The 22,818-nt window shown below is 52.4% G+C and overlaps 1 protein-coding gene across 1 annotated transcript in view; it reads right to left on the minus strand.

Annotated features, from left to right (window-relative positions):
• CALB2 (calbindin 2) overlaps positions 1-8,920 on the minus strand; it is a 28,713-nt gene extending 19,793 nt beyond the window's left edge. Inside the window, exon 1 of the mRNA XM_067718036.1 lies at positions 8,750-8,920. Coding sequence (XP_067574137.1) covers positions 8,750-8,846 — 97 coding nt within the window. The 5' untranslated portion in view covers positions 8,847-8,920. The remainder of the gene's footprint in view (positions 1-8,749) is intronic.
• Between the last annotated feature and the right edge of the window lie 13,898 nt (positions 8,921-22,818).

Genomic DNA, 22,818 nt, shown 5'->3' on the forward strand with positions numbered 1-22,818 from the left:
TGCAGGGAAAAGATATGATTGTAATTGCACGCCGGGAGTGGGCATGGTGGGGAGAGATGAGACTTGAGTTCCCTTTTTTCCCCTAGGCTAGAGTGGTCATCTTTCTTCTAGGATGTTCTGAAAGCTTCTTGGGAGAGCTGGACAGCTGCAGCAGGGGGAGTGAGGAGGGGAGGGAGGGAGGGAGGGAGGAAGGGCTTTCTAGACAAAAAGGCAGTGGTCCAGTTGACAGTGCCACTGAGTTGGAGGAACGAGTACTCTTTCTCTCGCTGGTCGCTCCCTGCCGTGATCTGTCTATTCTTCCATTTCTCAGGCAGGAAGCTGAGCTCAGCTCTGGGTCCAGGAGCAGGGGCTGGGGTTGGAGGGGCCGGGGGGCGGGGGGCAGGGGTGGAGCTCACATTGTGAGCATGCGCTGGGGTTCGAAGTACCAGAGGCCTCAGAGCTGGGCCCGGGCCAGGGCTGGGTGGACACCTGAGTCAGTGAGTATGAGTCTGTTTTGTGAGTTTATTAGGAGGTGGCTGAAGTATCTATGAGGGCTGCTTGGACAGGGTGGGCAGGGAAGGCCTCGCTGAGAAGCCCCAGCTACTAGCAAAGGCAGGGAGTGGGGCCCAGTGCCCCTGTGGAAAGAAACCCCTCTTGCCATGCTGGGAATTACAGTACCACCTCGCTCTGTGCAAAGGGACAGAAATGTTGTTCAATTCCACAAGCCTTTATTTATTTATTTCTGTACGCGGGCCTCTCACTGTTGTGGCCTCTCCCGTTGCGGAGCACAGGCTCCGGACGCACAGGCTCAGCGGCCATGGCTCACGGGCCCAGCCGCTCCGCGGCATGTGGGATCTTCCCGGACCGGGGCACGAACCTGTGTCCCCTGCATCGGCAGGCAGACTCTCAACCACTGCGCCACCAGGAAGCCCGCCTTTATTTTTTTGAACTGAACAACAGTTCAACGTTGTGGGAACTATAGCCAAGTTTAGATATGGGCCTGTTCCCCAAGAGCATTTAATGGTCTACGGGGGTGAGGCAGCCAGACAAGAATAGCAGGAATCTACCAGTTGAAGGGAGAGGGTGAGCAGAGATTAGATAGGCAGGCAGGGGCTGCAGGGCCCAGATGGGGCATCCTCCAGCACTGGGGGAAAAGGTCTTCGCTACTTTGGCTTCCCTCAGAGCAACTTCCTAACCATCACGCGGTAGGCACCTATTATAGGAGGTGGGAGTAGAGGACAGGTTGGCCTACCTCCTTGCAGGGAGGACTTCAGCACTGGGCAAGTGGTTTGCTTTTTCTATGACCGTCTTATAGGGGGGTGGGGTGACTGGCCACCACGCAAATCTCATGTGGATGGGCATGGATAAGGATGTGGTTACCATAGCAACCATCATTCCTAACTTCCCCATATCAAACTGCAACCTGTGAATATTAGGGAGGGGGATGGGAGGAGCCGGGGACCCTGCATCCATCCTTATTCTGGGCTTGCTACCATTCTTCACCACCATGGTGCCTCAGTTTCCCCAAATTTTGAAGTGAGACAACACTTCTTTACAATTAATCTGACCACAGACACTTGGAAAACTTTGACCAAAGAACGCCCTGCCTCACAGTGGAAAGGGGCTTGTTTCTCACTGAGATTTGTGCATACAGATTTTCTGAGAGTTGAACAGGTAAGAGGAGCCCGATTAAGGGTCATAAGTCTACCACCAGCTCTGTGACTGTCCATGCAATGTCGAGCAAGTCAATCTCTCTAAACCTCAGTTTCTTGATCTCTAAAATGGGTATAACTATGCCTTTTTTTTTTTTTTTTTTACTTTATAGAACCATTGTGACAGCCATACAAGATAAGGCTGTGAAAGCATTCTGGAAAATGTAAAATCTCACATAAATGGAAAGCATCATTTTTATGCTCTGTGCTCTTAAGGTCTTCCGAACCAATCCATGGCTGTAAACCCTTCAGCCCAAAGAGTGCCACCATGACTGCAGCCTCAGAGTCCTGATTCTCAGCCCAGGCTATGTATTAGAATCACCTGGGAAGCTTTTCCAAGTGTACCACTGCCTGGGCCTCACCCCCGGAGCTCCTGATTTAATTGATGAGGTGAGGGTGTCTCGTGGGCATGTTCTCAAAGCTCGCCAGATGATTCTGATGTGCAGTCAGGATTAAGGACTGCTTCAGTGCGACCTGTCTCAAATTTTAAGGTATGCAAGAATTACCTGGGGAGCGTATTAAAATGGAGATTTTAATTTGATGGGTCTGGAGTATGAGGGCTTGTCATTCAAAGTGTGGTCTGTGGAACGGGAACTTTGGAATTACCTGGGAGCTTGTTAGAAAGGCAGAATCCCAGGCCCCACCCCAGACCTGCTGACTAGAATCTGCATTTTAACAACATAGGAGCATGAACATCTCAAAGCAGAACCACTGCTTTTGAACGTGAGCATCTTCTCCCTAGAGAGACAGCGCCTTTGGCTTCACATTCAAGGTTGAGGTGGGGGGTTGGTGTGAAGCCCGAGATGGTAGACAAGAGGGGCCTAGACCAGCACTATTCAAAGAGTGGTTGCGGCCTGACGGTGTCAGTATCACCTGGGAGCTTGTTATAGATGCAAATTCTCGGACCAGCCCCAGCCCAACTGAATCAGAATTGTTAGGAGTGAGGCCCAGAAATCCGCGCTTGAACCAGTCTCCCGCGCGCTCAAGTTCGAGAAGCACGGCCCTAGGGCGTGGTGCTCACCAATCTGTATTATTCTGTGTTGCGGAGTTTAAGGAAATCAAGGAGGGGAGTTATGCAGTTCTAGACTCCTCGTTACCTGCACAAGAAAGCATTCATGAAGCCAGACCTCCTGGCTGTCTGTCCGGAGTTCAAATTTATGGAAGGGCAAATAGCCCTCTACCCTCCAGCCTGAGTTCCTCTGGGACAAACGCCACCCTTTGCGGCAAGAAATTGACTTCCTCAGGCTCTGCTCCAATATAAATATTACTTTGCACGGTGCTCACCATTTACAAAGAGCTCTCCCCTCCCTGCCCCAGCTGGTCTTCAGGACACTACCAGGTAAACAGACGGGTGTTATCGACCTCGTGTTCCAGAGGAGTTTGAGAGGAAAGAAATTGAACCACAGCTAACAGCCTGTTTTCCTTCTGTTCACCCCAGGGACGATCTCTGTGCATATCTTTATCTTGTTTTGATTTCTCTCTTTGTCAGTCACACACACACACACACACACACACACACACAGACACACACACACACACACACACAGACACACACACACACACACAGACAAACACACACAGACACACACACACACACAGACACACACACACACACACACACACAGACACATGTCTCCCAGAGGCTCCTGGGGGGGAAAAACCCAGTGCAAACAGCTACTGGATGAATGTTTAGACACTTGACTTTTAATCTGTGTTTCTGGGCAGAGCTGCTTCTGGAACAGAGGCTCTGGAGCTGGGCTGGGTACCCTGCACCTGTGGACATCTGGCAGCCTAATGCTGGGCCAGTTCCTGGTGTGGAGGAGGCCAGAAGGATGGGGCAGATTGGGCTAGAGAGGAGGTGAGGCAGCCGAGAGCCAGAGAGGAGGGGGAAAGGGCCAGAGCCAGAGGCCCCAGCTGGGACCCGCGGGGCAAAGGCGGGATCTGATGCAGTCCTCCAGGACAGCCGCCAGGTCCAGAGCCGGAGAGGCGCAGTTCTTGAAGTGTCTCACGCCTGCTCTGTTAATTCTGGCTCCCTGGGTATCGGGAGGGATTTCCCTGAGGGGTCTCCTTAGCCCTGGAAACCTCCCCCAGGGGCTCAGGTGGTGAAACTACTGAAGTCAAAGGGGAATAAACAAGGAGCGAGGGCAGGGACGCGGGATCGCTGGTGGCCGCCCACGCGAGGCGAGGCGAGGCTGAAGTGTCCTGTTTGTGAAAACGCCCCCGCAGCTGCCTCCCTGGGGAGCCCCAGCTCTCAGACACAGCTGCGTCCCCCATTGGCTGGCTGGGCCATGGGGCATGAGGGCCTCACAGAGGATGTCCGCAGCTGGCATGCCGCGGACATCCACACCAAAGGGCACAGTTGGCAAAACAAGTGGGGAATTCGGGGGTGAAAGTGGAGGTGGGATGGGGTACTTATTCCTAGGGCTTACCCCAGGTGGGGCAGGAGGCTGCTCCCAAAGGACCCCAAATCCTGACATCAGGCCTAAACGGGACACACGGACCCCACAGAGAAATGCCGACAGGGTTAAAAGCAAGCTGCCCTCAGACAACTTTGGCTCCCTCCCAGCACCAGACCCCTTTGCCTTTAATGCTCCAAGAAGCAATCATTTTTATAAATCCTGTAATTAGCTTATGAACAGCACAGCTGTATTGCATAGTAATGGCCATAGGATTTGTGTAAATGCTTAATATATACCAGATATTCTCTAACCCTTTTGAGGCAGGTCTTTTATTATTATTAATTTTTATTGTTGTGTTAGTTTCTTCTGTGCAGCAAAGTGAATCAGTTATATGTATACATATATCCGCTCTCTTTTAGATTTCCTTCCCATCTAGGTCACCACAGAGCATTGCGTAGAGTTCCCTGTGCTATACAGTAGGTTCTCATTAGTTATCTATTTTATACATAGAGGTCTTCTCTTCAGTATTCCAGAAGACTTCGTCATTTAGAATTCCAGGGCAAGGTGCCCAGGCCTCTCTCCACCTCCGAGAGGCGCTGTTGTTCAGCGTTCTTCTGCTTCCGCTCCCAGGGACACAAGCTCCTCGGTGCCTGAGAACCTGCCTGAGCACTCTCTGTCTGGCCAGTGTCCCCCATGGGGGATGGGTTTGGAGGATGCTTCCGTTACTACTACTGGGTGTAGGAGGAGAGAGGAGGGAAGACTGCACAGGGCCTTCCTCAGTTCTTGGTGGTCCTTCCTGTCATTCATTTTCGAAGTCCTCAGGGCCACACCCATATGGAACAAGGGTCAGTCCCTGTGCAAGGCTTTGAGAACCTCCTGCATCACTAGGGCCATCTGGAGGCAGACAAAGGCCTAGAAAACTCTGGGCAGATTCCCACACCTGGAGATATATATGCATTTCTTTTCGGGGGAGGGGGGGTGCCCATAAAATTATTTTCTTCTTGAATATTTATTGTTTTGCTGATTACACAAGAAACACATGCTCTTGTAAAACACTACAGAAATTTACTTATAAAGTTAAAGAAAATACCTTTTAATTTTACGTCATCTACTCTGTAGAGGACTACTGTTGTTATTGTCTTTCAGATATTTTCCAGCATACTTGTTTCATTAATAGTAAAAATGGGCTCATACTGTAATAGTGTCCTGCCATAATTTAAAAAAATCTCCGTAATACATCTTGGACACTTTTCCATGTCAGTACAAAAGCCCCATCTCAATCCCATTGGTTGCATAATATTCCACTGTAGAGATTAGCAGGATTTATTTTTCTGTTCCCTAGGGAAGCACATTCTTAAAATTTCAGTATCCCAAAGAACTTGACACTAGGCCCCCTTGTTCACATAACTTTATGTATATGTACAAGTATATCCATGTAGGTTGATTCTTGGAGTGAGTGGGATTCCCTGCATTGTCCTGTGAATGTCTGCTGGCCTCTGGGAGAGGAAATATCCCTACACTTGCAGTTGCTCCCAAAGGGTAGCAAAGGCCAAGGGCAGAACTTGGCTCCCCACGGACCTCGTACTGATCGTCAGCAGAATAGGAGCCTGGTGGCCGTGTGGTCAGAACCACAAAGAGAGGCCAGCGTGAGCTCTGAGCTGGGCATCCCTCTGAAGCCTGGATCTTGCAGAGTGAGAACGTTTCTGACCAAGAAGTGACCAGGAAACAACAGAACGGGGGACTCAGTCATGTAGGGCATGTAAGGGTCACTCAGAGCATGGGGATGTTATGTGGAAGAGCTCCAGCCCCAACCTGGCTCATAGGGTGCACTCGGCTGCCGTCTTCCCTTCCTCTGCTTTTGAGAGATGACACCTGAACGCTTCCAAGGGCATGACCTTGGCTGACCACTGAGGAGGAGTGGGGGGGGGGGCTAGGAGAGGATTCCTGGGTCCCCCTACCCTCTCACTTTGCTGTGTGATCTTGTGAAAAGAACGTTGCCTCTTTGAGTCCCAGTTTCCCCCTCTTCAGACACCTGCTCCTTCATTAGAAATGGGCTGAGTTAGGAGGGTCAGATTCCCTGCGTCATCCCCACTGTCCTCGGAATCCAGCTTCTCTGCGGACTCCTAGTCTCTGTTTACTGGAGTCCAGGACGGGTGGGGTGGGTCAGTGCTCCCCCTGCTTGGTGGCTGGGACTAACTGGGCTCCAGAGAGCTCACCCCAGGGACCTGGTGAGCCGTGGAGAGTCCTCCCAGAGCTCTTTAACTCTGTGAGCGGCAGGGGGACACTTAGAGTTGGGGGGAAAACCCCCAAGATAAGAACAGAAGCCAGAGTTAGTAAGAGGAGGCCCAGCCAGGAGGGAGGGAGGGAGCGCCTCGGGGGGGAGGGAGAAGCTCCCTGGCAGCCATGGGAGTTCGGAAGGGGACAGGTACAGAAGGTCCAGAGCAAGGTGACCCGCAGCTTAATTCTAGGTCCTTTAGTCGAATTCCAATTTGGCTCTAGCCTCATTTTCCTAAATCGCCTTCTGCGCCGTCTCTGGTATTCTAATCCTTTTTGCTTTCCTTCTCTGTTAGGTCCATGGTCCCTCCTTGGGACTTCCCTGAAGTGGTGACCAGAGAGGGCGATGGGATGCCGAGGGGGACAAGGAGCCGAGAAGCAGTCTAGCTCCCCTTTCACATTGTACCAGAGGTACGATGGTTCTGGGGGTCTTTAAAGACTCTTTGGCCTCATGCTAGCTTAGCTATGCTCCAGCCATAGGACCCCTTTCTAGTATTAAAGGGACTGCCCATCACCTCCGAGGCTGGATCAGGAGGGAAAGTAGGTGTCCAGAAACCAGAGTTGGGGAATTAAGCGCTGGCCAGGAACCAGTGCCGCCATCACCTCGCTACACGACCTCAGAGAAGTCACACTTTGTGTCTGTTCCCTCATCTGCACAAGGAGAATCATGGTCTGCCCACAGCCTCACTGTGCAGGACTCAAGGTGCGACTGTGTTTTGAAAAGTACAAAGTCTCAGACAAATGTGAGGATTTGCATGGTTATCAAGAGCGCTCGTGGTTGACCCCGTGAGAACTGGGGGAGAACAGAACTGTGGAGTCCTCTGTTTATAGCTGACTCATCTGGCAGGAGGCCTGTGGTATAACCTTGGCCGCTTGATAACTTTCCTTGAATCATGCAAGTCTCTGGTGCAGATAAACTGGCAGGAGAAGACTTAGGGAGTGCGCGTGTCACCCAGAATACAGAGAGGCTGCAATCTTTTTATAGCCCTTTCCCCCAAGGGAGTTTTATGGTACCAGCCAGGGATTGGAAATACAACCCCTCCTTAGCCCCATTTTACAGATTTAACAATCTACCCACCTCCTTTAGTAATTCATAGGCAGATCACCATCCTAATCCAGGTGTCACATGCCCAGTCCTCTGCACCCCGAGATTCTCAGTTTGCTCCAAGGGAACAAAACTTCATTGGTTATCATACCCATTAACCCCTGCCTCTGCGCAGCACTCTGGGCCGAGGGCCTCTGTTTAGCCACCTTTATGCCCGCCCTGCCGAGGTGAGGAAGGGAAGGGAGAAGCATGGAGGGAGCCTCCACCTGCTCCTCCCTCTGGTTCCCATGCCCCTCGCTCTCAATCCTAGGATGAACACCCTGGGCCACCACCCTGCCAGTGGTCTGAGATGCCAGAACGTTTCGGATGCCCACCCCGGCCAGGACCTCAGAAGGAAATCAGATCACTTAATTTTTTGGAGTGGTGGAGAAAAATTTGTCTCTAGTGATATCAGAAGCCTCTAAAACGAGGTGGGGGGGGGCTCCCTTTATGCCTGAGTCAGGCCATCATAGACCCTTGTAATACCAGTCCTTAGAGCCAACTTCCAAAGGTTGTTCAGTCCAGCCCTCGATTTTTGGGTGAGTAAATGTCAAGACCACACAGAGCAGAGGGTGGGTCACTGAGGCATTTAAGATTGTGCCTCCCCCGACCCAGAGAAGGAAGGAGTCACCCAAAGCACCCAGGATTATCACCATGAGGGAACATGTCAGGCTGGCACCCCAAGCTTGCCTCCCACCACACCCTGTGAGTGGGACCTGAATGCCCGTGAGGGATGGAACGTGGGCAGAGGAAGCCTAGGGGATGCTCACTGCCTGGATGCCCTCTCCACTCCTGCTCCCACCGGACAGGCTGGGGAGGCCAAGAGTGTCCCTTCAGGACCCCCCAGTTTGCACCAGTCCCCAGGACCCCACGGGGCTAACCTGGTATTCAACAAAAGGGGAACTTGAGGGAAAAAATGAGTGGGTGTCTGAGACCTGTGGCTGCCGCAGCTGAAGACAGGATGTTACCTTGAAGAGAAAGGCGGGGAAGATAAGACGGCAGGGGGAGTCATGGGGAGCCTTGCCAGCCCAGGCCTCCCCTCTGGGAAAGCCCCACCTTGCCCAGAATGAGGCTGCAAAAGCCGGTGGGCTCTGTCGTCTCTGTCAGGGAAGAAAACTTCCGGGCGGTTGTCACCAGGGCACCCAGGTGTCTCCCAAACTCGAGACCCCTACCTCATTAGGCTCTGCACCCAAAACACCCACTGGGGCAATCTTACCCCTGCCCGCAACTTCCTTGCCCTCTTTTCTCCACCGCAGGTCCCCTGGGGGCGAGCGGGCACACAAGTTGGGAGCTTTACTTACCGTCTGCGTCAAAGTGCTTCCAGATCTCCAGGAACTGGGACGCCGTCAGCTCCGCCAGGTGCAGGTAAGGGGGTTGCTGCTGCTGCGGCCCAGCCATGGCGAGCCGCTCGGAGACCTCAGGCAGCACTGCGCTCTCGCTGCGCGCCGGCTCCTCCACCGCACTCGGCCAGGTCTCGCGCGCCACGCTGCCTTTATATACAATCCGGAGGCTGCGCCCGCGCCCCGCTGCCAGCAGGAGGCGCGCGCGCTCAGAGAATCGGCTTGGGTCTCAGCGGGGCGGCGGCCGACCCGGGGCTCCGCAGGGGTTCGCAGGGTGGGGGCGCCCGTCTGTGCTGAGACCACTCCTCGCCTGGCCAGGGAAACAGAGGCTCTCGGGTGCAAAGGGGAGAGAGGCTGCCCTTGCCTTCCTTCTCCCTCTCTCTGATCATCTTGAGTGCAGCCACCACGTATCATCACTAGCAGCAGCAATAATACTAACAGTAGTAACAGCAACACCACCAGTAGTAATAATAATAAAAGTTTGACAAGTCTTTAGCACCTGGACTTCGGAGTTCTCCAGGACTTTCTCATGCCTCCTCTCGTCTGACCCTTTCACAGCAGGAAGACCAGGGACCACTTTTCCGATGAGGGGACTTGAGACGTCAAAGGACCAAATGACTTGCCCAGCCCGGCTCTGTTTCCTCCTTCTCACAGCTCCTTAATGGGGCCCAGTCTTGTGGAGAAGCCCAGGGTTCTCTAGGCTTTACTGGGGGTGGCTGGAATCAGCGACCCCCAGGAAGGATCCAGATGGGAGGGAGTGGAGGAGGGGCTTCCACTGATTGCCCTTGCCTGGGTACCTCCCTCCACCCTCTGGTGCCTGCCGCACCCTGGACAGGCTCTGGGGGCTTTCACACACTCGTCGGAGAGCTGCAGAACTATATCCTCCTCTACCAGGTCTTAGCCACGCCCACCCATGGACATCGTGGGAATTTGCTTAGGCTGGTGGGCAGAGAAGGTCTCACGGCTGACCTAGGAATATTCTGCGCTGGTCTCAGAAAAGACAGAAGCAGCTGTTGAGGGTACAACCCGAGAATATAGACAGGACTCCCCAGCTGGGGGCTAGGCTCCCTCCCCATTCTCCCTGGGGGCCTGAGCCTGGGGGCCTGTCCTGGCCTTGTGGACCATAACCCCCAGAGTGGCAGCTTTGTCCCCACTTTCTCCCCTCTCCTGCTGAGTGACTGAGAAATGAATTGATGCTCATTAGCATGTGCTAATGAGTGTTAGCTGAACTGCCTTCCAAAAGGAGTGCAAAGGCAAGGAGGTGAGAATGAAAAGGAGGTCACCAGGGGAGAGAGGAAAACCAGGAGACAGAGGGGGTAGGTTGTTCCTTAGGGGGAGGGACGAGCCCACAGTGAGCCCAAAAGAGGCAATACAGAGTGAAGGTTCCAAAACCACTTGCTTTTTTTCTGCCCAGAGCAAAAGTGTTTAGAGTTCCTTGCAGGAACAGACTAGGAGAGAGGAGGTGTCATTAAGAAGCTAGCTTTCCAGGCCTGTATGCATCCCCCTCCCCCATGCTGCTGGTGAAGGGTCCAAGGGCTGAGGAATTCACCAAAACCGCTGGGTCTAGGGAGGCAGGATTGCTCAGTGGTTAAGAGCAGGCACTCTAGAATCAGGCTGCTTGGACTTGAATCCCAGAGTAAGCTGTGTGACCTTGGGCAAATTACATAACCTATCTGTGCTTCAATTGTTCTCTTCTACAAAATGCGAATGTGGGTATTTACCTCTTAGTATTGTTCCGAGGATTAAATGAGCTCATGCTCCGGCTGCCCTTTGTGGAGAAAGAGCAGCGGTGGTTGGCAGTTGGCGGTTGGCCGTTGAAGGTTGGCGTGGCAAGAAATTCCTTGGCCAGCATCCCTCCCCTGAGGTAACTAATAGTTTCTAGAGGGGCTAACCCCAGAGTGAGGCCAAGGGGAAAGGCTAAACACAAGCTCTTAACCGGTGTGCTGCCAGCCCCTCAGGGGCCAGGCTCAGCCCCTTCCAGCTCTGACACTGTCATCTGGGTTCTTCTGGCTCACTTCCTGCGCCCTCCCCTGGCCCAGATCTGGGGTGAGGGATCTCATCGCTGGCTCTCTAAAGACCCAAACCAGTACCCCCCTTGCTGCTTTGGTTTTCCTGGCGAGGAAGAGAGAGTGGAGCTCATGCTTCCTACTTTCCTGAGCTGCTGAGATGGGGGAAGATGTTGGCTTGACTAGGAGAGGTCCTGAGTAGGACAGCAGGGTGACCACAGTGGTCTCCAAAGCCTGCACTGGGATAGCCCTGCATCGTTCATTTTAGATGCATGCTTGGAGTCTCTTTGTGGGAGGCACATCCCTGACTCCCAGGTACAGGCCCAGGGAGGGCTGCAGAGCCCAAGCACATCCCTTTGTTCCCAGGCTGAGTCCTGCAGAAGCAGCCATGTTTAAGATTACAAGCCCGTGCTGTGCGGTTGGAGAGATGCGGGTACAAAACCTACTTTGAGACCTTGGCCAAGCTACTTAACCTCTTTGAACCTTAGTAAAAATACAGGTAATAGGGCTTCCCTGGTGGCGCAGTGGTTGAGAGTCCGCCTGCCGATGCAGGGGACACGGGTTCGTGCCCCGGTCCGGGAGGATCCCTCGTGCCACGGAGCGGCTGGGCCGGTGAGCCATGGCCGCTGAGCCTGCGCATCCGGAGCCTGTGCTCCGCAACGGGAGAGGCCACAACAGTGAGAGGCCCGCGTACCACACACGCACACACACAAATACAGGTAATAATAATACTGGTGGCACAAAGTCAGTGTAAGGCAACCCAAAATAATGTAGTCGAGGAGTTAGTTAGCAAGAATCCTGGCAGCTGTAAGTGCTTAATTAAAAGGTGGATATTGTTATTAATATAGAATGTTAGGAATTTTCTTGTTGTTCTGAAAGAGTAGCACAAAAGGGGCTTAGTACCCCACTTGTTAAACTTCTCCGCGGGAGCCGGGTACCTCCTGTCTGCTGGGCTGCCCTGTAGCTCCAGCCAAGGCCATGGGCTATGAAAGGAGAAGCTGCATGGGGGAGAGGAAGGAGCCTTAGTCTTTGGGGAGTGCAGCGTGTGGGGCTTCTCTGAAGCCACACTTTGCTGGGGAGACTCCAGAAGACCTCGCCAGGTCTTGGGGGGGTGCCTGCTGTAAAGGGACACTGGCAGGCCCGCCTGCTCCCGGAGCAGAATTCTGGAGTCTGGGCCCCTTGTGAAGACAGAACTGGTGCTTGTGTCTGACTCAGAGCTGTCTGAAGGCCCAGGCTGTCCTGTCCTGGGCCTAGAAGGAAGGTGGGGGCGATGGCACCCCGTTCCTGTTCTCTGCAGCCCTTCCTTGGAGGTTGCTGTGACTTCTGGGAAGGTGCACAGAGTTGAAAGGAGGAGCAAAAGCTAGATACTGCTGGTTGATCCTTGGTGTTGAAGGAGGCCGGGGTAGACCTGAAAATGGCTCCAAGAAAGCCTTCACTCTACCGTGCAAGGTGCCCTCGAACCCCCCAGAGACCAGCTGCAGTTCCCGCACCCCGAGGTGACCAGATGGGTGGGAAGATCTCCTCCCTGCCCCGGCCCCTGCCCACCGAGGGAAGAGATGTCTCAGAGCCAGCCCCCTGCTCGTCTCCACGCTCAGTCCCCAGCCAAGACTCCAGGCTGCAGTGGGGGGAGGAGGAGAGCTTTGAATAGCAGAAGAAACTGGAGTTGTCAGCTGGCCCTGACCAAGTTTAAATACCCGAATGTGAGAAGAAAAACATGGATGCAGACGTCGCTCAGGGATGGGAAAGAGTTTCAGAGATCTGAGGTTCTGCTACTCCTCCAGGATCTCCCTGCATGTTTATAACGATGACAACAATGATAATGACCGCAAGGATACCTTTAGTTGACTTTAAAAAGAGGGCTTTTACTGTGTCTTGCTTGGTGAGGTCCTCACAGCTAGCCTATCAGTGCGAGAGTTGGGCCTGTTTTGAAGATAAGGAAACCAAAGCTCGGAGAGATGAACACCCAAGACCTGGCAGGGGTGGGAGATAGGGAACATTTTGGCTCCTCTGGTCTATGGAGTCCTTGTGGACCAGGTGCTAAGGCCCTGGACAATATGTACAAAGTTCTTCCCATGTTCTGACCACTGGAACTACAGGGAACCTCCTAGTGGCAAGGGATGACACCACGTCTGCTGTTTCTGAGATGCCTAGGAGTTTGGCTGATGGCTGCTTCCTCCTTCTCCAGAAGGGGCAGACTGGGTGCCATCCTTCCTTTCGCACCTCCAGGCCACCAGCTGCATCATGAGGGCTGCAGTCCAGTACCAAGCATTGGCAAGAAGACTTGCCCTCGGCCTCAGCCCCAGACTTGCTCCCCCCAAGAAGGGAGGGAAGCCTGCTGACTGTCAGGTGGTGAGATGGAGAACAGATGACAACTTGTTAGCCGGTATCCACTGTGTCGAGGTAATTGGCAGAGCTGCTCAGAGCACCTGGTGTTATTTTGGAGAGCATCAAAGAAAAAAATCAGAAACCCTGCTTGGTTCCTCCCTCTGCCTGGAAATATTTCTTTCAGATATTGCCTCTTTGGTCTTTTTTTTATATATATATAAATCTATTTATGTATGTATTTATTTTGGCTGTGTTGGATCTTCGTTTCTGTGTGAGGGCTTTCTCTAGTTGCAGCGAGCGGAGGCCACTGTTCATTGTGGTGCACGGGCCTCTCACTGTCGCGGCCTCTCCCATTGCGGAGCACAGGCTCCAGACGCGCAGGCTCAGTAGTTGTGGCTCACGGGCCTAGCCACTCCGCGGCATATGGAATCTCACCAGAACAGGGCTCGAACTCACGTCCCCTGCATTGGCAGGCAGATTCTTAACCACTGCGCCACCAGGGAAGCCCCTGCCTCTTTGGTTTTTAAAATGGTTAGGCCTGGCTACTGGGGTGCCGGAGAGCTGGCCTTGCTTCCCAGAAAGAAGGATGAAAAGGATGCAGGAGCCCAGCAGTTTCCATGGAAACGAATCAGGTGGAGGGAGAATAGAGTCCAGAGGAACCCAGAGGTGGGAGCAGGACTATTGAATAAACTCAGTCTGAAGCCTGAGAATCTGTGGACAAAATACTCCTCTCTGAGCAAAGGATTTGGGTCACCAGGATAGCAGTAGGAGGTGGAATGACAGTAACTGGGGGCTGTTGAGTGACACCCTCCCCTAATAGGCAGGGACACAGAAGAGGCTGAGAGCTCAGGCTTCAGGATCCCACAGGCCCCTTTTGGCTCTTGGTTTTGCTGCTAATCAGCAGTTCTGCCGTGTGATGGCTGTGTGACCCTTGGCAAGGCTTCCAACCTCTCTGAGCTTTCCTTTCCTCGTTGGTAAGATCTAGTAACTTCCTCATATGACCTTTGTGAGCATTAAGACTTGGAAAGCATGTAAAGAGTGATGTAGGGCCTGGAACATATGAAGCACTCAAATGTTGTTATTATAGGTGAGGAAACTGAAGGCAGATGCTAAGGGGTCTCATTGAGTCAGTGCAGCCCACCCCCCGGGCAAAGTGCAGTCAAGGATAGGAAGTAAGAGATCGCATTCCAGAATGGGAAGGAGCTGCTGGAAGGGAGGCCCTCTCTACGGCAAACAGATTGGTATGCAGCTGTGAGGTCTGGAATCGCTGCAGCCACCTTGACACCATGAGGGAGAGTCTAGAGTGGCCCAAGATGGAGAAGGGCACGGAGTGGAGACTGAGGATGCAGTCCAATCACAAAAGGCAAGACAGAGAGACTGCAAGAAATTGGGTCACGTGTAACATCATTTGAGCTGCTGGATCAAGCTGAGTCTGAAGTACCTTGGACTTTTCAGTTACATGAGTTGATATATAACCATTGGTGTTTAAGCCCATTTATATTAGATTTTCTTTCATTTGTAACCAAAAAGTCCTAACTAATAATCCAAGAAGAGGACAGTTGTTCTCGTGAGACCTGGGCTTGGGAAACCTTCAGGGACCAAGGCTCCTCTCTTTCCTTTTTTCTTAGGGCAGCAAGCCACTCCTGCTCAGATTCTGTCTCCATCTGCACAGTTTGTCCAGTTTCTTCTCTCCCACAGCACCTGTCCTCACGACTTTGCCTTTCCTTGCCTGTCATAGCCACCTCGCCTTGACTTGTCCCCAAGAGTCCCAGCTTCCATTTCCCCTCTCTTTGTTTCCCTTTCCCAAATCCCAAGAGAAGGATCTAGTTCATCTCTTTGTGTCAGGCTATTCAAGTCATAAGTTGCTGCCCAGCTGTGGATGGCACCCACTCCTGGATCCCATCAGCTGTGGATCCAGTCAGAAGGGGGTGAGGGGAGTGGAGGGGGGGGCGCAGTGCAGAGAAGCGGCTGTTTCCCTTAGAGGGAGTTGTGGGCACAGTGGCATTAATGAACACCTCTAGTCTTGGGTGCTCAACATGGAAAACTCAAATAGGCGGTGGGACATGTAAACCTGGGTAAAAAAGCACTCTGACCAGTGAGTCCAAATGTAAAGGAACAGGGGGAGGGGGTGTTACCTAGAACAGGGGTTGGCAAACTTGCTTTTTGGAAAGGGCCGTGTAGTAAATTTTTTTAGCTTTTCGGGCCAAAGTGTCAGTCTCAGCTACGCAACTCTGCCATTGTAGCACAAAAGCAGCCAAGGACAATATGTAAAAAAACATGGCTCTGTTTCAATAAAACTTTATTTACAAAAACATGCACTGGGCCAGCTTTGGCCTGGGACATAGTTTGCTGATTCCTGATCAAGTAGAGTGAATTTTTAGTCTCTCTCTAACCTCTTAAAGCCTCCGTTTCTTCTCCTATGAAACAGGAACACTAATAGAACCTACTCAGAACTGTAATGATTCAGTAAAATGATGCACGTAAATTACTCTGCACAGTGTCTGGCACGGAGTAGATAGATATTGACTGCTTTTATTCTTTTTATCACTGGGTTGGATCTCAGAATACCTGGATTCTAGGTCCACCAGAATTTATGAATCTACAAGAGTCTCTTCATCTTCTCTGAGCTGAGCTGGGAGCTGATACTTCCTCTCTCCAGAAGGTTAGAGAAGATCACTAAAGGACCAGGGTGAAGGAGGTCGAGTAAGATAAGGCTCAGGCAAGGCCGGCAGAGGGAAATATCACTGCAAACCAATCCAAACCTGCAGGGCCTCTGTGTGAGGCTGGCTTGGCCTCTGCTTGGGGCCTGGCAGGGAGCCCTGGGCTCGATTTGCAAACAAACCTGCTCCATTTCCTGCCAGAATGGGACTTCCTGGTGGCTGAGAATTCGGATCCTTTCACCAAGGATAGGTAAAGTGTCCCTAGAGGAGCAGTGTCCCACTTCCAGGATTTTCCAGGATGTACCAGGGATGTTGGAGTGAGGTGTTCAAAGGTCAGGGTTGCATTCCATTCGTTCATAAGCTCGTTTAAAACTGAATTATTCATGCCCTCAAAAAAATATTTAATAACCATCGGCTTTGTGCCAGGCACTGTAGTAGGCCTTAGGGAGTCACTGGTTAGAAAAACAGAACTAGTCCCTCCCCTCAGGAGTTTAAAGTCGAGTGGGAGAGACAGATATTGATCAAACCACATAATGGAACATAGCAGGGCAAACAGTTTTTAACAAGAGTCCCATAAATATCTAGTGTTTAAGGGAGGTCATTCTGAGGGGGAATTAACCGGGAGAAGGGAGGAGGGGAGCATTCCTGGGATTTGAACCCCATGCTCCGTGGTGGAGGAACTGTAAGAAGACTAGTGGGATTGGAGCATAGGGCGGGAGGGGTGTGTGGTGGGATGGTGACCCTGGAGAGGTAGGCGTTGGCCAGGGTCCATCTCCAGGGGTGGTGGCCACCTTCCTTCCGTCAAGGGCAATCCCTGGAGAAGGGTGCAGGTGTGACAGGTAGCAGCCAACACCTGCAGCAGCTGTGAGGTGGGAGCCCTGGTTAGGGAAGGGGATGGAGTGGGGCCCCAGGAGCAGCTGCTGTGCCCCAGACGGGACAGGTGCATCGCAGCAGTGCAGCCAGCAAGAGAACAGGCCAGCCACTCTGGAGCAGCGGCCAGCAGGGAGGACCCAGTGTTCCTCCAAGTGACCTCCATCCTCCCACCATTAGTTATCCCGTTGTCACTGCCCTCCCTCACGCTCAGACACCATGCTGGAGAAGGAGGTGAGGAGAGGATGGAAAAGACTGAACATTTCTCCAAAGGAAACCAGATTCTTCAAGAGTGCCCTTCTGAGCAAAACAGCATAGTGGTACCATAAATTGGCAATTTTTTTTTAAAGTCTTTATTGAATTTGGTACCATATTGCTTCTGTTTTCTGTTTTGGTTTTTTGGCCACGAGGCATGTAGGATCTTAGCTCCCTGAGCAGGGATCGAACCCACACCCCCTGCATTGGAAGGCGAAGTCCTAACCACTGGACCGCCAGGGAAGTCCCATAAATTGGCAATTTTCAAGTGTGTTCCCCCATTCCCACCTCCCTACTGCCTGGCAGGGCGGAGGCATTTGAGGAAGACAGGCCCAAGAAACTGTATCTTCGTTGTGCATCTCTCTGAGTGATTTGTGACGCCACCATGCTCAGTTCTTCTCTGTCGCCCCCACTAGAATGGAGGTAGGGACCTTGTCTATTTTGTTCATCACTTTTTCCTGGCTCTCAGCACAGTTTGTGGCCCATATGTGCCCAATGAATAATTGCTAAGTGAATGAATGAATGAATAAAGGGCAGCAGAGAGGAAGAGGATGTTTCTACTTAGAGAATTACGACCCTCTGAAAGCTCTAGAAATGAGCCCTTGCATGGACCTCGCCAGCTCAACTCCTGGCAGTCAAGTGCGAGGCAACGGGCCCCCAGGGTCACCCTCGGGAGGGCAGCTGCTTGCCCTGCTGGCGGCTGAAGCACCGTCTGGCGAGGAGGAGCTGCCTGGCTCTCGTCCTCTCCCTCATTCATTAATTCCTAGGCCTGGCTCATAGCTGCTTCCCTGCCCTGCTTTCCCCATCACGTCAGTGGGGATCCCCTCACAGGCAGAACACAGGATGGGGCTGGGCAGTGGTGGGCAGGGAGCAGGCCCAGGCCGGAAGGAGCCACACTGGGGCGCTTCCTGGAACCTTCAGCTCTGGCTGTGATTGCTGGTGGTCTGATACAGGAGCCAGAAGCCCGGGCCAAGCCCAGCCCAGCCAGTGCTGGAGGGTGACAAAGGAGGAGGTCCAAAAGCAAGAGAGGAACAGGGGGAGAAAGGGGAGGGGAGGGAAGGGAATGTGGTTTTCCAGGAGTCACAGAGACAGATAGTGAGGTCTGCACCTACAGGGTCACCTGCCCATAGTAGATGCCAATTGCGCCCTGCTGAGGACCCTTCAAACGATGGTACTGTGCCCACCAGCTGCTGTGAGGGTTGACTGCTAGGGCTCAAAGCTGTACCATTCTCTGGAGAGTTGCCGCCTTGCCCAGAGATGCTCCCCTACCCCACCGTGGGACAGCCCACGGCCAATGACTGACAGATACAGCGTATCTCAGCCTGGTTCCTTGCCTCAGGGCGAGAGGACCCTGTGTCCCATTCATGCTCCAGAGCTCCCCAGAGATCAGGCTGAGGCCAGACTCCAGCTGAACCTGTACCTTCTCAGGGTTCCTCCCAGGTGCCCTCACCTCAGTAATTCACCTGTGCAGAATCCCTGTCGTGGGCTCTGCTTTTAGATCAGACCTAAGACACGCTCTCAGGCTAAGGTTCCTCTCTCGCCACTTGTTGGAAAGCCCCACTCTCGGTCTAGGACTCTGGTTTCTGACACTATCTAGAAATGTTGTGTTTTCACAAGAGGGCAGGATATTTCCAGCATGTCAGTGGTTCTAACAAAGGGTTCTAGCACCGCCATTTATTAGCTACGTGAACTTGAACCAAGACGTTAACTTCTCAGGGGTTCTATTTCTACATCTGAGGAATTGGGATACCATGTTGGAGTGTGGCTGTGAGATAGAGAGGGCTGGGGGAGCCGGTGACAGAGAACCTGGCTTTAGAGTCAGATAGATCCGACCGGCTGTGTGTCTTGGGTGTGTCGTTAACCCCTCTCGACTCAGTTTTCTCATCCGTAAGATGAAAATAACGCTGGTACTGAAGCCGTGGGTTCCCGAGAGCCCCAAGTGCATGCAAAGCACCTGCAACAGAGCCTGGCTCATTCTGGGAACATTAGCCACAGAAGGTTCACATGGCACCTGCACAGACCGACTACCCAGTACGAAGTGAGTGTTGTTTTATTAGTGGGAATGGTTCGCCTAAAGTCAGATGTCATAATAATGATAATAATAATAATAAATACCTTTGGTAATTTGGGAGAGGTGCCTAAAGAGTGGCCCAGAAGTGTGACGGATGGAACCCTCAGGGACTGATACATCCCATGTGGGCTGGGGAGGGGTAGTCAGATGCGAGCCACCCTCAGTCAGCTGGCGTGAACCCGAGGCCACTGCTCCGCAGCAGCTTGCTGGTAGCTAGCCTGCATGCCAGCCCATTTGTCACCCTGTCTCCTCCACATTTGAAAGCAGATCCCCAGGGATCGTGGACAGAGCACACAGAACAAGGAGCCACTTTTTTCTCTTGAGGGCTGGAGAGGCGAGCAGCAAAGAATGACCAAGGGCTTGTCCTTGAGGAGAGGACGGTTTGACAAGATGGGAAAGGTGCAAATTCTGTCTCATGAAGGACGGGGAGCTGCGAGCTGCGGATCTCAGGCAAAATCCAGCCACCTCCTATGTTTGCATAGTCTGCAAACTAAGAATGGCTTTTACATTGTAAGTGGTTGGGAAAAGATTAGAAGAAGAATATTTTATGAAAATGATAAATTTCAGTGTCCGTAAGTAAGGTTTTAGTGGGACACAGCCACACCTATTCATTTACTTGGTGTCTACGGCTGCCCTCGTGCTACGACGGCAGAGTCCAGGGATTGCAACAGAGACTCTATGGCCAGAAAAGCCAAAAATGTTTACTGTCTGACCCTTTTCAGAAAAAGTTGGCTGACTTCTGACTCAGAGCATCAGGCTGACCGAGACTGGGTAGAAGGAGCGTTGCTTCTCCCCGCTTACATTTGCTTTTCCTCCACAGTGCCATCTCTTTTTAATAACCCTCCCCTTCAAATGCTTGGTACCTTCTTAACACCTGGCTAAGGCAGAGGGAAGAATCTGATTAATAAATTCACCCTAAGGTGTTGGTGACTTAATGTCTTGTGCCCTCCTTCTCCCAGGAGATTGAACTGAAGGAATAAGTCTTTGAGTGGTGGAATTTTAGAAACTGTGGATCGTGTGTGTGTGTGTGTGTGTGTGTGAGAGAGAGAGAGAGAGAGAGAGAGAGAGAGAGAGACATAAAGAGAGAAAAATGTTTAATCACAAAGGAAGCTGTAGAGCCCTGGCCCTAAAGATATAATAGATCAGTAGCTTCCTTGGGAAGGACTCACCTGGGAATGAGCAGTGTGGGTCCCCCTTAGTGGCCCCCGGAGCTTCCGAGGGCGGGTTAGAGAAGGTGTGACGCTTCCTGATGTGAACTCTCAGCCTGGATGGTACAAGGCTTCTCTGATGACCAGATAGTGCTGGGAGGACATGGAGTATGTGAACAAGTCAGGACAATGGGGGCACCCCCCACCAGGTGCTGCCCAGGAGGTCAAGCCCCCATGGCGTGTCCAGGGGACAGGTGACGGCTGGCTTTGTGCCTGTGTTGGCCTTGACACTTGCTCTGCAGGCTCTGGTGCTCTGGGTACCAGCTGCTTGCCTTTATGCAGAAGCATACCTTTGTCCTCCTCTTCTCTCTGCTGCCTGGATCTGAAGGTCAGTCGCAGCCGGAGGGCAGGGAGAGTGCAGCTTGGCCCCCGCTGCTCAGCCGTCCCCCAGACTGCAGACTCAGCCATCCTGACTTCAGGCTCTAAGTGGCTGGAGAGCTACAATGGGTTTCATCCAGCCTGCCGCCTCTGGTTTCTCCAGGCTGCCCTCTCTACCAGAACCAGGGAGAGCTTTCTGAAATGCCTGCTGGTACGGGCTGAACTGTGTCTCCCCCATCTCCACCCCGTCCCCCATCCATATGTTGAAGTCCTAACCTCAGTACCTCAGACTGTGACTGTATTTGGGAATAGGACCTTTAAAGAGGTAATTAAGTTAAAATGAGGTCCTTAGGGTGAGCTCTAATCCAATCTGACTGGTGTCTTTCTAAGAAGAGACACCAGAAAGACACACACACACACACACACACACACACACACACACACACACACACCAGGGGTGCTCAGAGGAAAGACCACGTGAGGACATAGCAAGAGGGCAGCCACCTACAAGCCACGGAGAGGTCAGAATGAAACCAAGCCTGCCAACACCTGGATCTTGGACTTCTGGCTTCCAGAACTATGAGAAAATAAATTTCTCTTGTGTAAGCCATGCAGTCTGTGATGTTTTGTTATGGCAGCCCCAGAAAACTAACACTCCAGCCGAACCACAGAACTCCCGATTTGGAATCTACATGGACTCTCCATCATCCAGGATCTGCTTCCTGCGTGGCCTCCATGCCCCCCAGTCTCATCTCCCACCGCCCCCCACGCAGCCTTCATCCACCCCCACCAAACTCCTTGCAGTTGCCAGAGTGTGTGTTGTTCCCCGGGGCCAAGCCCTTGCATATGTTGTGTTCTGTGTCGGAAAGGTCACTCCCCCACCTGGCAACTGCTATCTCTCCTTCAAGACTCCTTCCCAGCGTCACCTCCTCCGACCTCCCTGATAGGAGCACTAAGTAGGGCTCTGGTGGAAGTTACGTGCTGGATTCCCCATGAGCAGTCATGTTGATCTTAGGCTTGTTTTATTTATCTCTGCGGCCCCAGAATTCAGCACAAGAACAGACCCAGGATACAGTAACACCTCTTCCTCTGTGGTGGGTGATGGGCTGAGCATCCCACACGGATTACCTCCTTTAACTCTCAGCTGTGACGTGGGCATCACGTACTTCCCACCTCCTATCACTGCGGCGAGGAGGCAATGTTATAATGTACCCAAAGTGCTTGACACAGTGCCCTGTGCCTCGGATAGCTTCTGTGGGCTTTGCTTCTAGTACCTCACACCTGTTCTCTTCCTCAGGGACTGCCTGAACCACTTCACCTGCAAGGGAACTGCTCGTGCGGGGTCAAGTCAGGCTGAGGCTTTAATAATTTTATTTATTTATTTAAAAATATTTATTTATTTATTTATTTAGGCTGCGTCGGGTCTTAGTTGCGGCATGCGGGATCTTCTTTGCGGCATGCAGGGTCTTTCGTTGCAGTGCGCAGGCTTCTCTCTAGTTGTGGCGTGTGGGTTTTCTCTCTCTAGTTGTGGCGGGGGCTCCAGAGCACGTGAACTCTGTAGTTGGTGGCATGCGGGCTTTCTCCTTGAGGTGCGCGGGTTCAGTAGTTGTGGCACGTGGGCTTAGTTGCCCCGAGGCATGTGGGATCTTAGTTCCCTGACCAGGGATCGAACCTTCACCCCCTGCATTGGAAGGCAGATTCTTTACCGCTGGACCACCAGGGAAGTCCACAGGCTGAGGCTTTACCTGACGTCATGCCCTGGCTTGGCCTCCTCCCTTTCCCCATCCTGCTGCCTTCACCCCCTTACTGGTTCCTCCTGGCAGCATTTCCTTGATAAATCGCTGCCCCTAAATCCTTGTTCCACTTCTGGGAGACTCTAACCTAAGCTGGGGTCGGCAATAACAGGGCCAGATAATAAATATTTAATACATATTTTAGACTCTGTGGGCCTTATAGTCTGTCATAGCCACTCACCTCTGCCATCCTAGTTCGACAGCACCCATAGGCATTCTGTGAATGATGTGCCTGGCTGTGTTCCAATAAAACTTTATTTAAAGAAGCAGGAGGTGGGCTGTATTTAGCCTGGGGGCCATAGTTTTCTGGCTTTAGACTAAAGACAACAGCCCTGGACGCTTGGTGCTCTGTCATATCCTCAGTTTTATAAACAAAGAACCTGAGGTACAGAGAGGTTGAGTAGCCCGCCCAAGGTAACATGCTGGTGAGTGGCAGGGCCGCAGCCTGGCTCTGAAGCCTCTGTGCTGAACTGTTCACCGAAGCCAGGGCCTAATAAACGAATGGCTCCAGGTGTCTTGCAGGG

Source organism: Pseudorca crassidens, chromosome 20 (genome assembly GCF_039906515.1).
Source record: "Pseudorca crassidens isolate mPseCra1 chromosome 20, mPseCra1.hap1, whole genome shotgun sequence".
NCBI lineage: Eukaryota > Metazoa > Chordata > Mammalia > Artiodactyla > Delphinidae > Pseudorca > Pseudorca crassidens.